This window comes from Podarcis melisellensis, assembly GCF_964234715.1.
Source record: "Podarcis melisellensis genome assembly, chromosome: 10".
Lineage (NCBI taxonomy): Eukaryota > Metazoa > Chordata > Lepidosauria > Squamata > Lacertidae > Podarcis > Podarcis melisellensis.
The window spans coordinates 29,875,549-29,890,659 of NC_138542.1; the positions used below are offsets into that span (position 1 = coordinate 29,875,549).

General features: G+C 38.6%; 1 protein-coding gene and 1 long non-coding RNA gene across 6 annotated transcripts in view; one reads left to right on the forward strand and one right to left on the reverse strand.

Annotated features, from left to right (window-relative positions):
* USP15 (ubiquitin specific peptidase 15) overlaps positions 1-15,111 on the forward strand; it is a 53,156-nt gene that overhangs the window by 9,811 nt on the left and 28,234 nt on the right. For 4 of the 5 annotated variants that reach the window (XM_081928007.1, XM_081928008.1, XM_081928009.1 and 1 more), the window contains exons 4-6: positions 5,019-5,145; positions 5,662-5,807; positions 11,659-11,720. In XM_081928007.1, coding sequence (XP_081784133.1) covers positions 5,019-5,145; positions 5,662-5,807; positions 11,659-11,720 — 335 coding nt within the window. Of the gene's footprint in view, positions 1-5,018; positions 5,146-5,661; positions 5,808-11,658; positions 11,721-12,908; positions 14,411-15,111 lie in introns of those variants that run through there. The other variant, XM_081928011.1, reaches the window with a different exon arrangement.
* Positions 1,887-15,054, reverse strand: LOC309379208. Its single transcript, XR_014172407.1, has 3 exons — positions 14,515-15,054; positions 2,365-2,429; positions 1,887-2,018 (listed from the first exon to the last, which is right to left on the reverse strand). It is a non-coding gene; the product is annotated as an uncharacterized lncRNA (long non-coding RNA).

A 15,111-nucleotide genomic window follows, 5' to 3' on the forward strand; every position in this document is an offset into this window, starting at 1 on the left:
TTTTTTAAGCATGAGAACAAAACATTGATGAGACAACTCTTATCATCTTATTTATTATTTCACCAACCTAGTACAGCCCTAGTTACTTCTGGCCTGGTTAATGATAAAATATTTCTGTTAACTTCTCCTGACAGTTCTGTGAGTAGGGTAGAAATTTGTCCTTGCTTTGGCATAGCAAGGCAAGTTCTAACCCAAACCATGTAGATAAGCATTAAATTAGGTAAACATTGTTTCAGTTTTATAGTGATAACTGTTTCAACTGCAGCACTGTTAGCTGCATGAATTGCTTAATTTTGCATTCTGCTTAAGTCTGTTCTAATCATATACCTTGACTTTGTACTTAGATTTTGGACACACAACTGTATGAAGCATTTTGTGCTAATAGCAAAAATACATTGTGCACTGAAATATTTACAGGTGATGCATTTTTAAAAATGAGAATTATTAGACTCTGCTGGAACTTGGACATACCATTCACTTTCCTGTATCGTTCCACTTTCTTCCTTGGCATGTGCACTCTCTTATGATACATTCAGTAGAAGACTCCCTTTCTAGGCAGTGTTCCTTGCAACAGCTCTCGTATGTCTGTTTATGTCTGTATCAGTTTACAGAATAATACTCACTTTTTTCTACACAGAATGCCCATTGCTTATATAATATGTACTTTGGGAAAAAGGAGAGTAGGTAATATGTTATTATTAGTTATTTATCAGTTTCATGTATGAATCACTTCCTATGAGGTTATCAAAGCCATTTGCAGTACAATTAAAAGCAGTGAAAACAATTGCTGATATAAGAAAATTTAAAAAACATCAAAAGTGCATGTAAAACAACAGTTGCATACATGAAATCAATTTCACATCCAGTACAGTTACAAGATAGGATAACACTCTCCATTTGGAAGAGCACTGAAAGAGGAAAGTATTTTTTAAAAAAAACCCTAAAAGAATAGAGATGGCACTTGTTATCTATACACAGTCAATCATCAGTTGTGGAACGTAATCTGTTCCGAAAGACCGTTGAACTTCTGAAATGTTTGACAACCAAGGCATGGCTTCCAGTTGACTGACAGCTAGGTTTTTGCACAGTGGAAGCCATGTTGGACATTCGGGTTCCGAAAAACGTTAAAAAACCGGAGCACTTACTTCCAGGTTTTCAGCATTTGGGAGCTGAAACATTCGAAAATGGAGCCATTCGAGAACCGAGGTTTGCAGAGGTCAGCAAACCTTTTCAGCAGGGGGCCAGTCTACTGTCCCTCAGACCTTGTGGGGGGCCGGACTATATTTTGGGAGGGGGAGAAATGAATTCCTATGCACCACAAATAACACAGAGATGCATTTTAAATAAAAGCACACATTCTACTTATGTAAAAACACGCTGATTCCCAGACTGTCCGCAGGCCGGATTGAGAAGGTGATTGGGCTGCACCCGGCCCCCAGGCCTTAGTTTGCCTACCCATGGAAGTGTGAGGCATGGGGAACTTGACATTGACATCATGGCCAGACCATCCAGTATGTTCTGTCACACAGTGCTGAGCTCCTCTTTCCTTCTCAATAAGTGCCAGTGAGCTGCTGTTTTGAGATGCTGCAAGAGCATCACTCACCAACCACTACTGTACTTGAAGCCAGTGTTTTATTTTTGTAGTCAACTATTGAGGCTCAGCATTAATCCTATGAAATAGTCTGGTTAACCCAGGTATCACATTCCTAGACCTCTTCAGTTTTCTGTGGAGGATATAGGCAGTGCTCCCCCCCCCCCCCGAAAAATAGGTGCTGGTCCTCACCATGAAGTTGTTACAGTAAGTGCCACACTTTTTAACAACAACAAAAAGAGGTGCTGGTATTGCAAACCCTTGAGTACCCCCTGAAAAAAGCACTGGGTATAGGTTCCGTTCAGGTATCATGTTAAATCATAGTTTGGGTTTCCAGACAGGCAGACAGCTTTTCAGGGTGGCTTGTCTGTTTGTTTCCTGTCCTCTTAGCAATCAGCTTCACACATTTCTCCGTGGTTCAGTAGCACTGCAAGGAGAGTAATGGTTGTAACTATGGCTTGTCCATTTTGATATCATGTCCAATTATAGCACAAACCACAGTGTTCAAAACCACTTTAACCATTTTCTGATTTGCTGGCTCACGACTGAAACTGGTATTTATCATAGGTAACACATGTACTCCAGTTTCAGCGGTGGATAAAGATACGATAGCTTCATTGATTTTATATTTTGGGAGGAGTTGAAGAAATGAAAATTCTTTCCATTTGCCTTTGTCTACAGATCTTCTTAGCTTACAAAGCTGATGGGCAGGGCATTATTATTATTATTATCATTATCATTATTAATTGTATTTTGCAGAAAGACTTACTTGCATGTTGCTGTCTGAGAAAATTAACTTTCTTTGTCCAGTTAAGATCTTTTGTAGTGTTCACTCCTCCTGTGAAGAAACCATATATTGTACCCATTTATTGGATATTTGGGATTTATTGTGGGCTAAAATTTGAAAATGTGTGGCTTCACTATGGCTGAAATAATAACCTAAAATATTATATCTACATTTTTGTTTTAAAGAAATATTATCTGTGTTGATGTCTAAGCATTCTGTTTTAACATCCAGTTTTAAGGTTACTGGAAAACCTGTGTATTGCAGTTTAACATTACTCCAATATCTTGCCTATGATAATAAGTAGTGAAAGGAAGAGGACCGCAATTTCATATTCATATTTCTAAGCCCCATAGATATCAGGTTGTTCTGGCAGAATATAGACGGATAGTTTTGTTGAGATAAAACATTGTTCCAAAGGAACCTTGGTGGCTGTATAGTTGAACCAAAAATCTGCTTACTTTTCATTTAAAATTGCTAAACTGCTTGCTTACAAAGGTGTTGAACCATTCTATTGAAAATAAGGGACCAAATCAGAAAAATGCCAAGTAATAGAAATTGGCTTATCCATAAGCAAAACCTCAGCTGATCTTGGGGGGGGGGGGTAAATTGCTTGGCTGCATAGAGAGGTTTTGGTTGCAGTGAAAACTAAAAATTAAGAGCATATGCTGGCTTGAATTGCTGGTACAATTTACAATATTGTTATTTTAACACACTCCATCATGAATCATCAGTTTAGGAATAGCATAGCAAAGGTAGATCCAGCTTGTATATAAAATGCCACCGACATCTGTTTACTTGATACCCTTCCTGGAAGCTCCATCTCATTGCATGCCATCACAACCTCCCTCTCTTTGCTGCTATGCACATCTTTCTTTCCACTTCCAGAAACAGGAAGAGATCCGTGACAACCAGCAGCCATTAGCCTGTGTTTCCACAGCGTTGCATTTGCAGTAGTAGTTCGTTTTTATATGCAGCCCTTCATTATCTAAGCTGCATTCAGCTTACAGACTTGCAGCCCAAACTATGCATGTTAACTCGGAAGTAGATTCAGTGGGACTTCCCACTGGAATGTTAAGCATACATGGTATTGCAGTCGTAAACTGGAAGGATGGACCTTGTGTATCCTTCTTCATGTGCACAGAGCTGTTTTGATTCAGTTTCAGATTTAAAACAGTAGTGGAAGCAATCCTGCATGCAGCTTCTGAAATGCAACTCTGCGTAACACAGGGCTGCATTCTAGAGGTGTTCTGCTCTTTCTTCCAGACTTAGAACTAATAATTCTGCATTTAGAAGGGAGGACAAAGAGGCCCTGCTACATAACTCCTGGAACTTAACAAAGTTTTGAACTGGGAGCAGAGCATGAGACTTTCTTTGTCTTACATATAATGCGAAGCTACAAATTGAACAGAGGTACCAAACTTGAACAGAGGTACCTTCCTGCTTGAGGACATTGCCTCTACTCAATTTCCTTGGAAATCCTTAGCCCACCCTGACCACAGCCCACCCCATTCAGTAGGGTCTCCTGACCCTATGTGGAACGTTTTTAGGGGGCTAAGGGTACTGCCTTGTGGAAGAAATCAGCTTCTACCAGCCCCAATAAACATGCTTTAACTCTGCATACAACATAAAACAATTTTTTAAGCTGCTCTGAGAACTTGTTGAATATGTTAAATCTTTCAAATTAAAAAATCAAAAATTTGAAATGTACTTTTAAAAAATGATAGCCCAAATTCTTAGCATGCTGAAATTTGAAGCAAACATCGTTTTACAGCTTTTCAGTGCTTCTTTGAAATAGTGGCATTCACATATCCCTGATTGTAACCTTAGCAACAAGAATAGCTGTGTTTTATAGTAACACAAGGTGGTATCACTCTTCTGTTGCACTTAAAGCTCCGCTGCAGCAGTACATACAAATAATTTGGCATAAGCAAGTTCTATAGATTCAGTTTCCCCTAAATATCCAAGTCAAGCTACGAAATACCTGGAAAATGCTTATTAATATACTAATACTTCCCTTTAGTGAGTGTTCATTAACTCTGTTGCTATAGCATATTACTTCTAGCAGTTATTTGGTACCTCCTTCTTCACCATATTTGTCTGATGTATCACATATCAGGCTGATGGCTATTTTCAGGACAGTCTACATGGCTGACTTATGCAGTTACAGCATAGAAGATCAGATGGAAGTATATACGAGGTGATTGTGAATATTCTGCTTTCTTCAATTTGCAAGTGTTGTCATTCGTTAGTAATATATGACAAGGAACAAATTAGAAAATCATTTTCCTAGATAAAAGTGAAAATTACCATATCACTTACTTAGAAAATCAGTTAACCAATGTTGTAACTCTTGCTGGTATTATATATATTTTATTCATTGTACCGTATTTTTTTTTTTGAATATTGGTAATGTTATATAGAATTAGTAGGGGCTATCTTGTTAATTGTAAACATATTTTTAAACGTGGTTATGATCTAGCTTCCATGCTTTTTAAAATCATAAAAATTCTCAAAGTGTTATAAAACATCAAACTCTAAAATAAGAACTGAGTATTTGGAAGTGTTCAGAATTTTGTTTTATGCATTTAGGGATTAATATATTCTATTCAAATAACCATTCTTGATCTGTTTGTATTCCAGGTAGTTGAACAGGGTATGTTTGTCAAGCACTGCAAAGTAGAAGTATATTTGACCGAATTAAAATTGTGTGAAAACGGAAATATGAACAATGTAGTAACAAGAAGATTTAGTAAAGCTGACACAATCGGTATGCCCATAGCTGTCTATAACATGAATTACTGCTTTTAAAACCTTCTTTAAAATGTGTCTTTGGATCTTGTGGGGTTTTGTAGAACATGTTTTATGACACATTCACAGTATTAATAATCGTATTTGTGTGTAAAAAAAGCTCCAGTACAAAGTTCTCCCTAGTGTTATAATTTGAATAGAATAAGTGTAAATGTATATAATAAAGATTTTTACCTCACCATAGTCTGAGAAAACTGGCAAAGTTCAGATTCCTCAGCGGAAATGAATGTCAGGCCAAAGAAGCTTACTAATCTTTTTTAAATGCATGTGGTCAGTTCTTTTAAGACATTGAGTAGGATGAGTGGCTAAGCCCAGTTTATATCCTCAATTCATACTGCTGCATGTATCTGTATAATCTTGCCATTTGCTTTTTGTATGTGGTGTGTTGTAACATGGATATTTACAACTTGTGCGACCAAGTAATTATGATACCATGGGTTCTAAAAAAAAATTCCCCCCATTTCTGTCAATATAGACACAATTGAAAAGGAGATAAGGAAAATCTTCAATATTCCAGATGAAAAAGAGACCAGGTTGTGGAACAAATACATGAGTAACACATTTGAACCTTTGAATAAACCAGACAGTACCATACAGGATGCTGGCTTGTACCAAGGGCAGGTAGGCTATATGTAGGAACCTGAAATTCTGGAGATTTTCTACTCTTCTGGCATGCATTCATGGTAAAATTACTTATTGAGGACATCTTATTCTTAATGTTTGGTTAAAGTTTATTTCAGCTTTACACTTAATTAACCATGTCTGCTAAGGCTGGGAAAATGGTTATTGGCCTATATGAAGATTTGTGACTTATGATTCTTGAACAGTGTCTTTCCATACTAGATGGCAAAACCACTCTTAAATGTCATTTCAAAATCAGTTTTTTATATGAACAATAGTAAAAACCCAATTCCACTGCACATAAACTCCACCTTTAAATCCACATTTTCTTGACTGAGCAGTAGGACACCAAGTGTGTTGCCATCGTCCAGTCGTTTGAAGGCAGGAAAAAGTACGTAATCACTCCATGAGCGTCTTTAAGTTGGCCCGTCCTTGGAGCGGAAGTTTATTTTTCCTGCCTTACTTGAAAGAAACCTGATTTTGCTGGTTCTCTGTGTATGCTTTGAGAAGATCTGGGTGCAGTGAGTGGATGCATGCCTAATTCTGTGTTACAGAGTTTGGGTAAAGTTATCTTTTTTCCATTTTAGCCTATTATTTTGGAGCTACCGTATTTTTTGCCCTATAGGACGCACTTTTTCCCCTCCAAAAATGAAGGGGAAATGTGTGTGTGTCCTATGGGGTGAATGCAGGCTTTCGCTGGAGCCTGGAGAGCGAGGGGGGTCGGTGCGCACCGACCCCTCTCGCTCTCCAGGCTTCAGGAAGCTATCCGCTAGTTGTGGGAGACGCAGCTCTCCCACAGCTAGCGGAGAGCTTGCCTGCACCCAGAAGCTTGGGGCGCGCTGAGCTCAGCACGCCCCAAGCTTCGGGCTTCGTGCAGCGCTCCACTAGCCGTGGGAGAGCCGCGCGAAGCGGATAGTAGCCTGTTCTGGGGGCTGGGGTTGGGGAAAGCTCGGGCTTCCCCCGGCCCCGCACCTGGGGGAAAAAATATTTTCCCCTTTATTTCCCCCCCCCCAAAAAAACCTAGGTGCGTCCTATGGGCCGGTGCGTCCTATGGGGCGAAAAGTACGGAACCTCTTTGCCTGGAATTTCCCCCACCTATGTTTGTGTCAGTCTTTCTCTGAGACCTTGTCTTCCCCTCAGTGTCTGCATGTGTTGGATTCCCGTGCTAATAGAACCACAGCTAATTGCCCCCTTGCTATTGAATTAGTTCTTCCTTTATTCCTCCCCTATTGATCTATAACGTACCAATTAATTATAAAGTAATTAAATTGTAAATTATAGAATTTTGATCAGGCCATAAACCTTGGCCTGATCAACTTCTAAATTCTTTCCCTTTGAAATCAATTGGTCTGACCCTACACAATTTTTCCTGAGCCAACGCTTGCTGCCTGTTTAAAAACCTCCAGAGTTGCTGCGTGTTGCCTGTTTTAAGATCAGGTCTCAGTTTACTGGATTAATTGACAAGCAGTGTGTCAGAAGGATAAGAGAAAAGAGCAGCTGAGGCCAGGAGGGTGGGCAGAGTATCTAGAGTGTGGGGCATGGAAAGCCTGAAGGAGGACAGATATGGTGTAAAAACAGGCACCCACAATTTTTTGGGATTCTGTAGGAACTGCAGCAGCACAGCACAACCTGATTGGTCCTGCAGCACTGGACATGAGATAATAATAATTAATAATAATGCCCCGCCCATCTGGCTGGGTTTCCCCAGCCACTCTGAGCAGCTTACAGCACATAAAAAATAATAAAACATAGACATTAACATTTTTCCTATACAGGGTTGCCATCAGATGTATTCTAAAAGTCAGATAGTTGTTTATTTCCTTGACATCTGAAGGGAGGGCATTCCACAGGATGGGCTCCACTACCGAGAAGGCTCTTTGCCTGGGTCCCTGTAACCTCACTTCTTACAGTGAGGGAACCGCCAGAAGGCCCTCGGAGCTGGACCTCAGTGTCTGGGCTAAACAATGGGGGTGGAGACACTTCTTCCTTCAGGTATACTGGGCCGAGGCCATTTAGGGCTTTAAAGGTCAGCACCAACACTTTGAATTGTGCTCAGAAACGTATCGGGACCCAATGTACGACTTTCAGGACCGGTGTTACATGGTCTTGGTGGCCATGCCCAGTCACCAGTCTAGTTACAGCATTCTGTATTAGTTGTAGTCACCAAGATCCCTGCAAAACCTAAATGGGTCCACATTGGCAGTGGTGGCAGCAGACAGCCACATTCCAAGTGCTGGCATATGCCCTGTAGCAGCAGTGGCAGGCAGAAGAGAGACCATCTATAGTGATGTTGGAGAAGTGCCATGCTCATTATATAGGATAGCAGTAGTACTGTTTGGACTCTAGACAAGATGAGCAGCTGTCTGGAATGGATGAAGGGTTTGGCCCAGCTCACTAGTTCCTTCTTTCACTCCATTTTATCTTTGAGGGATTAGTTTTGGGGGGTTTTCAAAGGCACTCCATGGCCTATTCTAATACTATATTGCTTAAGGGTTTGATGCTCCTCTGGCCTGTTGGTTACACAGCAAGCCACTGCCACCAAGCAACGAGTAAGCTTCCCTCATACTTCCACCTCTGATCAAGCAAGTGTTTTTACATCAGTCTCAGCATAGAGATTCAGTGGTTTCTATCTTGCAGTTCAATACTGCTCCTACTGCTGCTGTCACCCTGGCTAAAATGTGGTTGTGCAGCAGGAAGAAAGTGTCATATTTACTCCTCTTAGGATGAGACAGTTGAAAGAGGCTGCCAAAAATACCAATATGCTTCATACCATTCAATCTGTCAGAGCAAATGTCCAGCCTACCATGGTTTCTCCTTCCCCACAGCCTTCTCCAGATTCACATGCTGTGGCAAGAAGGCAAGTGGAACTCCAAAGAGGATGTTTTTAAGGTTAATAGACATTTGTTATGATCCCATATCTTTAACTAAGAAGATAGTAAGAAGTTGTTTCTAACGGCTGTACTTCTATAAGTGCTATCTCCTAATAGTATTTTATGCAATGGTGATTTTAAATTCAGCTTGAGAGATTACAGCCTCAGCTTCTAATAAAGGTAAAGGTAAAGGTACCCCTGCCCGTACGGGCCAGTCTTGACAGACTCTGGGGTTGTGCGCCCATCTCACTCAAGAGGCCGGGGGCCAGCGCTGTCCGGAGACACTTCCGGGTCACATGGTCAGCGTGACGAAGCTGCTCTGGCGAGCCAGAGCCGCACACGGAAACGCCGTTTACCTTCCCGCTGGTAAGCGGTCCCTATTTATCTACTTGCACCCGGATGTGCTTTCGAACTGCTAGGTTGGCAGGCGCTGGGACAGAGCAGCAGGAGCGCACCCCGCCGCAGGGATTCGAACCGCCGACCTTTCGATCGGCAAGTCCTAGGCGCTGAGGCTTTAACCCACAGCGCCACCTGTGTCCCTTCAGCTTCTAATACTGGGTGGCTAAAAATAGATACAGTGTTACATATACCGACCACAAGTAAGATTTTATTAAACTAAAAAATATATTAATGTAGTCTTGTATTCATATAAGGGCCAGAATGCCCAAAGAAAAATATATAGTCATCTACCTGTAAAATATTGCTTGTGTTATTTATGTCTGTTACCTTTATCCTCTTTTTGAACAGTATATCTTCTGATTTATATTCAAATTTTGTATGTGTGTATTTTATATTCTTAATTGTGAGGGTTTGAAACAGGAAATAGATTTTCGGCAACACTGCCATTTTCACAGTGGATATTTTCTCAGAAAATATCTTTTTTAAAGATTGGTCCAGTCATTATATGAAATGACAATTATTTTTATATAATTCATATTGTTTGTTAGTTACTTTGACCCTGAGATGATAGGTAGGCCTTTTTCCAGCTATATGCAAATCTTTCTTTTGCCCCCTTTCAAATTTTGTTTATATTAATACCTAATCTTTCTATTTTATCTTAATTGACTTTATATCCAGTTAATGGTCTATAATCTGCCATCAGCTTTTCTACTTCTGACAAAGACTGAATTAGATTTGTCATTGATGTATAGTTATGTTTTATCATTGTTTAATTTCATGCCTTTTATATTTCACCTTCTTTTATTTTTATGTCAGTGGTTCCAAAGCTAAATCACATAATAGTGCTGTCAGAGAACACATTTGCCTTGTGCTTTTAGTTAATTTCAAAATGGATAATGACATATCACTTAAGCAAATTTAAGCTTATTACTTTGTTTAAGACCCAGCTTCTGTACTTGATTCCAAAATTAAACAATATAAGGGTCTCAAATAGAAAAGGCCATTCCAGCTTATCAAAGGCCTTTTCAGCATCTACATTTCTATTCTATTCTATAATAAATGTGGAAGAAATGATTCTTCTACCCCCTGGTCCATTATGTGTGATGAAAGAATGTTGAATATTCTACAGAGCTGCCTAACAAGAGGCTTGACGATAATGCTGTATGTGAAAAGAATTTAACATGTATAATTTTGGGTTGTAACCAGGCATAGCAAAATCATGCATTAAATATGTTAAAAGTTTAAAATTAATAAAGCTTGGCTTCCATCTGCAGTGGCCACGTGCTATGTTTAATTACCAGAAATGCACTGCCTAGGCCTATAGAGATATAAAATATGTAGTCCTGGTCTCAATGGGACTTTAGGGGTTATAGCTATAGTAGATCCACTGAAATTAATGACCCTAAGTTAGTCATGTCCATTAATTTAATTGGGTCTGCTCTGAGTATGACTAACAGTAGATGCAACTCAGGATATATAAAACCTATAGGGTTTTCTCTAGGCTGCGGCATTGTATTTTGGATAACTAAGTTTGGTTGGTGGTCCCTTGAACCATGTCATCAGCATACTGTAGTAATTAGTGGTTTAAAATCTTTATCTTTTCATTCTCACTTGGTCATTATAATCTATCAATAACCCTGAAAAAAGAATTTGTGTAATTCTTATTGGAAAGGTTTTTATATGCAGATTAAAAAGCAGATGATAGAATACAACCTATTCTGATACCTGTCTAAATAAAATATTTCAAAACATGTATCAGTATCACTGTTATACAGTGGTTTGCTATATACTAATGTAGTCCGGGGGGGGGGGGTGGAATTCGCACTATTTCCAAAGTTTCTCAGAAATTCTCACTCAATTCTGTTGAAGGCTGCAGATAGGACACATTTAGAAAGAACAGAGCTTTTTGTTTGATAGTATTGGTGTTTTGCATTTTTGAAACTTCGTTGTATCTGCTTATAATAAAGGAGTGTTGGGGGGAATGCAGCAAGGGAAATGAGTAAATATCCACTTCGAAACAGCACTGTCAGTTTTAAGGCATGAATCCATTTGCTGTTTCTGCAAGAGTAAGGAGTGATAACCAGCTGTGCCCAGTTCCCAGAAGAAGGGACTTCTGCTTTCATAACTGGGCTTCTACTTCCTCTCTGCAGCCTCCTGCACATCCCCAAAATTTGCTCTGGAGAGTTGGCAGAGATTTGAAGCCAATTGAGAGGAAGGAAAAGTTTGTGTGAGTGAAAGTTTGCTCACACAAAATTGACTTTCATCTGTAGATATAAGTTTCATTAGTCCTATCAGTAGTACAGACATTCAGTTTTGGGATGCATATTTCCCACCTCTTCAAGAGGCAAGCAAGGTGTGTGTTGGTGTATGTCTCTATGTGTGCACAAGGAGAAGGTTTTTTGTTCTGATTTTAAATGAGCGATAGATAATCTCAGGAAAATCTTGAGATGTATACTGTTTCCGTAATGGATGTTATATCATTTCTAAGTGTATTAATGTCCAGTTGATAGTCTTAAACTGTACTCTTATTTTCCTAAACTGTAATGAAGTTAGTTTTTCTCTTTAAATTTTATTCAATATAGGTATTAGTGATAGAACAAAAAAATGAAGATGGAACATGGCCAAGGGGTCCTTCAGCTCCAAGGTAAGTGATTAAAACAAATCAGTGCTTCCCACAACATGGCTTATTGGATTTGCTTCTATACCCCAAAATATTTTCAACATGGTTTTGGAAACAGTACATTCATGTTAGTAATATATGCCTTTCCTTGGACGAACAAGAATTCCATTCTACAGATTTATGTGGCTGGTAACTGTTCAGATGTTATTAAAGAGCATGTATTTCTGTAGACCTGTGGTTAAGTCATTATTGCAATATTAGGAATCTGGGCTAAATATGAATAGATGGGAAAGATGTCAAAACTACTAATCATTGCTTATGTTATTGTCCTTATGACCTTTTTAAAACTACTATGATTATTGATTGTCTTTCGTGTTCTGTCTTCTGTCTTCATTGTATTACAATAATAGGATTGAATAAGACCAATCCTGTGACTTATTGTATTTCTTGGTCACATTCTATGTCCATGGGCATACAAAGCAATGTACAGAAAAAGCCATAACATATTAAATTACGATATACAGAATATAGTTAAGGAGGCATATTCCTAAATGGGTTATTATCAATTTCCCCCAAGGGTGCCTGGAACTGGCCACCATCACCACTTGAACATTTTTTTTTTTTTTAAATGATATGTTAGAAACAGGTCCATTTTGTACATCTGATAGGTCTAAATAAATATGTGGCTTTAAAAGCCCAGATTTCACTCCACAGTATGAATGGAAGGGCATTTCTTGAAGTTCAATATCTACTTGTATATTTTGAGTTTCGTTTCATTATTTACTTATTATTTAAATAGAATGTTAATGTCCTAAAATCTTTAGTGTTCTAAAATACATTGTTTAGAAAACAGAAACAATAAGCCCTTTTGCTCCAAACAGTACATCTTAGTAGAGTACTAAAATATGCTTTTAAATATTTTGTATAGCAGGTTCAAATAATTTTCATAAGGGTAAATGTAGCAAAAAGAAGAAACACCCCATTTCCTAATGAAATACCGTATTTTTTGCTCTATAAGACTCACTTTTTCCCTCCTAAAAAGTAAGGGGAAATGTGTGTGCGTCTTATGGAACGAATGCAGGCTGCACAGCTATCCCAGAAGCCAGAACAGCAAGAGGGAGTGCTGCTTTCGCTGCGCAGAGATCCCTCTTGCTGTTCTGGCTTCTGAGATTCAGAATATTTTTTTTCTTGTTTTCCTCCTCCAAAAACTAGGTGCGTCTTGTGGTCTGGTGCGTCTTATAGAGCGAAAAATGTGGTACTTCAAAACCTACGTATATTGCCATGTGATCCTGCTGAAGGCAAAAGGGAGAAAATGAGAAGAAAATTCAAAAGATGTTGAAGGAGGCGTGGGAGAAGAGAGAGAGTGGAAGAGTTTCCTTTTCTATAGAAATGCTGTAAATATAAACTGAAATGCAGAAGCTGATTCTGCATACTGTATCTAGATACAGATTAATAGGTAGCAGTTGTATAAGCATGAAGATGTGTGGGAATAATTGCTAAAATTGAGCAAGTTTCCAAATTCAGCAGAATATTTGGATGCTTAAATACTTCCCCTAAGTGATAGAAAGCAGTCAGACTGCTTTTAAGATTGAATGATTATAGGTGAAGTACCTCTACAAAATAATGTTTAATATCTGTAAGAATTTACCGTTTAATATTTACACTTTCAAAAATCCTTCAAAACTTGAATCTTTACCCCGAATGTTATAGATTTGGTTTTGGTATTGAAATACATTTGGAGAAGGTTACAGTAGCCCGCTACTATGCCATGTGCTGAATTATTCATTTGTATACTCAGACTTTAACTTCACCTTTAAGACAGTGTTCATCTGGGCATGATGTGTACCTGCACTGTGCAGTATACCCATTCTAATCTAAGGGAAATTGCACCCTAGAACAGATGGCCTTCCAGATGGTGTTGGACTCCCATTGACCCCAACCTGCACAGCGAATGCTCTGGAATGCTGAAAACTGGAGTACAACACACCTTGAAAGGGGCCACAGTTTCCCACCCCTTTGCTAGAAAATGCAGACATTATCTGGTTAGCCACCAAGACACATGCCCAGTCAAAAAGTTGGAGGGAGGAATTCCATGTAGCACTGAGATCATTCCAACTGCGCAAGCCTCTTGGCTTGCAAGATGGATCGATCTTACATCACCAGTGTGCTGTTGTGGGAGTTCCCCTGATACACACATTTCTGTGAGGCAGGGAGAGCGGCAAAAAGACCAGTTGTGTTAGCCAAATTCCTTGCGCTAGCTTCCACTAGTAGGACTCGTTAGTTGAGGCACATTATTGAGCCATCCTACTGAAGGTTAGCAGGTTTGAATCTGGGTTTGGTCAAACAGGAGTTCCATGCAAATTGACTTGAATTCCATTGTGGAAAAAGGTGGGATATAAATGTATTAAATAATAATAAATAATATGTCAGCACATCAAAGAGAAGCCATTGGGTCTTGCTTCAACATATTAGTTTTTTAGGTGCCAATATTTCGTTGTGCTGCTGCTTTGTTACAGGCAATGCCCTACCTAGATGCTAGACATGTGTACTTAAACATATTAAATCAGATTTTGTCTGCATTCTTCAATCAGTCACATCACTAATGAAAATCATTTTAGCTCTCTTTCCATGTTGATAATTCATCTTAATACATGTCAAATGCTTGAGTGTTCATATATTCTTGTTTCGTTATTCTTTTTAGTTGTGTGACCCATATTTTATGGAATTGTTTGTTACTTTCACATGTTGATTAACTCATAATTGAAGGTTTAGATATTTGACTAGTAGTAGAAGTAGTGGCTTGAATTGAATTATTTACACTTTATTCCACCCAGTATGAGATTCCATAGTCACTTTGGTTTACATTGAGGTCCTCTATTGCTATTAGAAAACAGATAAACAGAGGACTCTCAAAGAATAATATTAATTGTGAAATGAAAAACTTATTCAGAAATATCTTTAAGCAGTAATTAATCAAAGCAAAAAAAAAGAATTAAAAGTTTTTATTTTCAAAAGTATCCTGATGAAAAGTTTTTATTCACATGAATATTTACTTTATTAAATTAAACATTTCCATGAAGTCATGGAGGCTGCATACACTATTGAATGTGATTTATAATACATATACCATATTACTCTCTGCAAATATTAGTTTCACTGTTAATTGTTGTTATATTGACAACAAAGTCAAGAATCCTCCAATCTCTTTGAAATCAATAGGAGTTCAAACACAACTCGTTTAGTTGGTCATTATTTTTTCTGACAATGGTTATGCAAGATGTACTCATATCTTTATATCTAAGCAGTGTCATGTAGCCAAATACTTTTCATAAATGCTTTGCCCCTGGGCCATTTAGCTAACTCTAAATGGCCCAGGATGGGATGGGATTGCACATAGAATATCCTAGGTTCAATC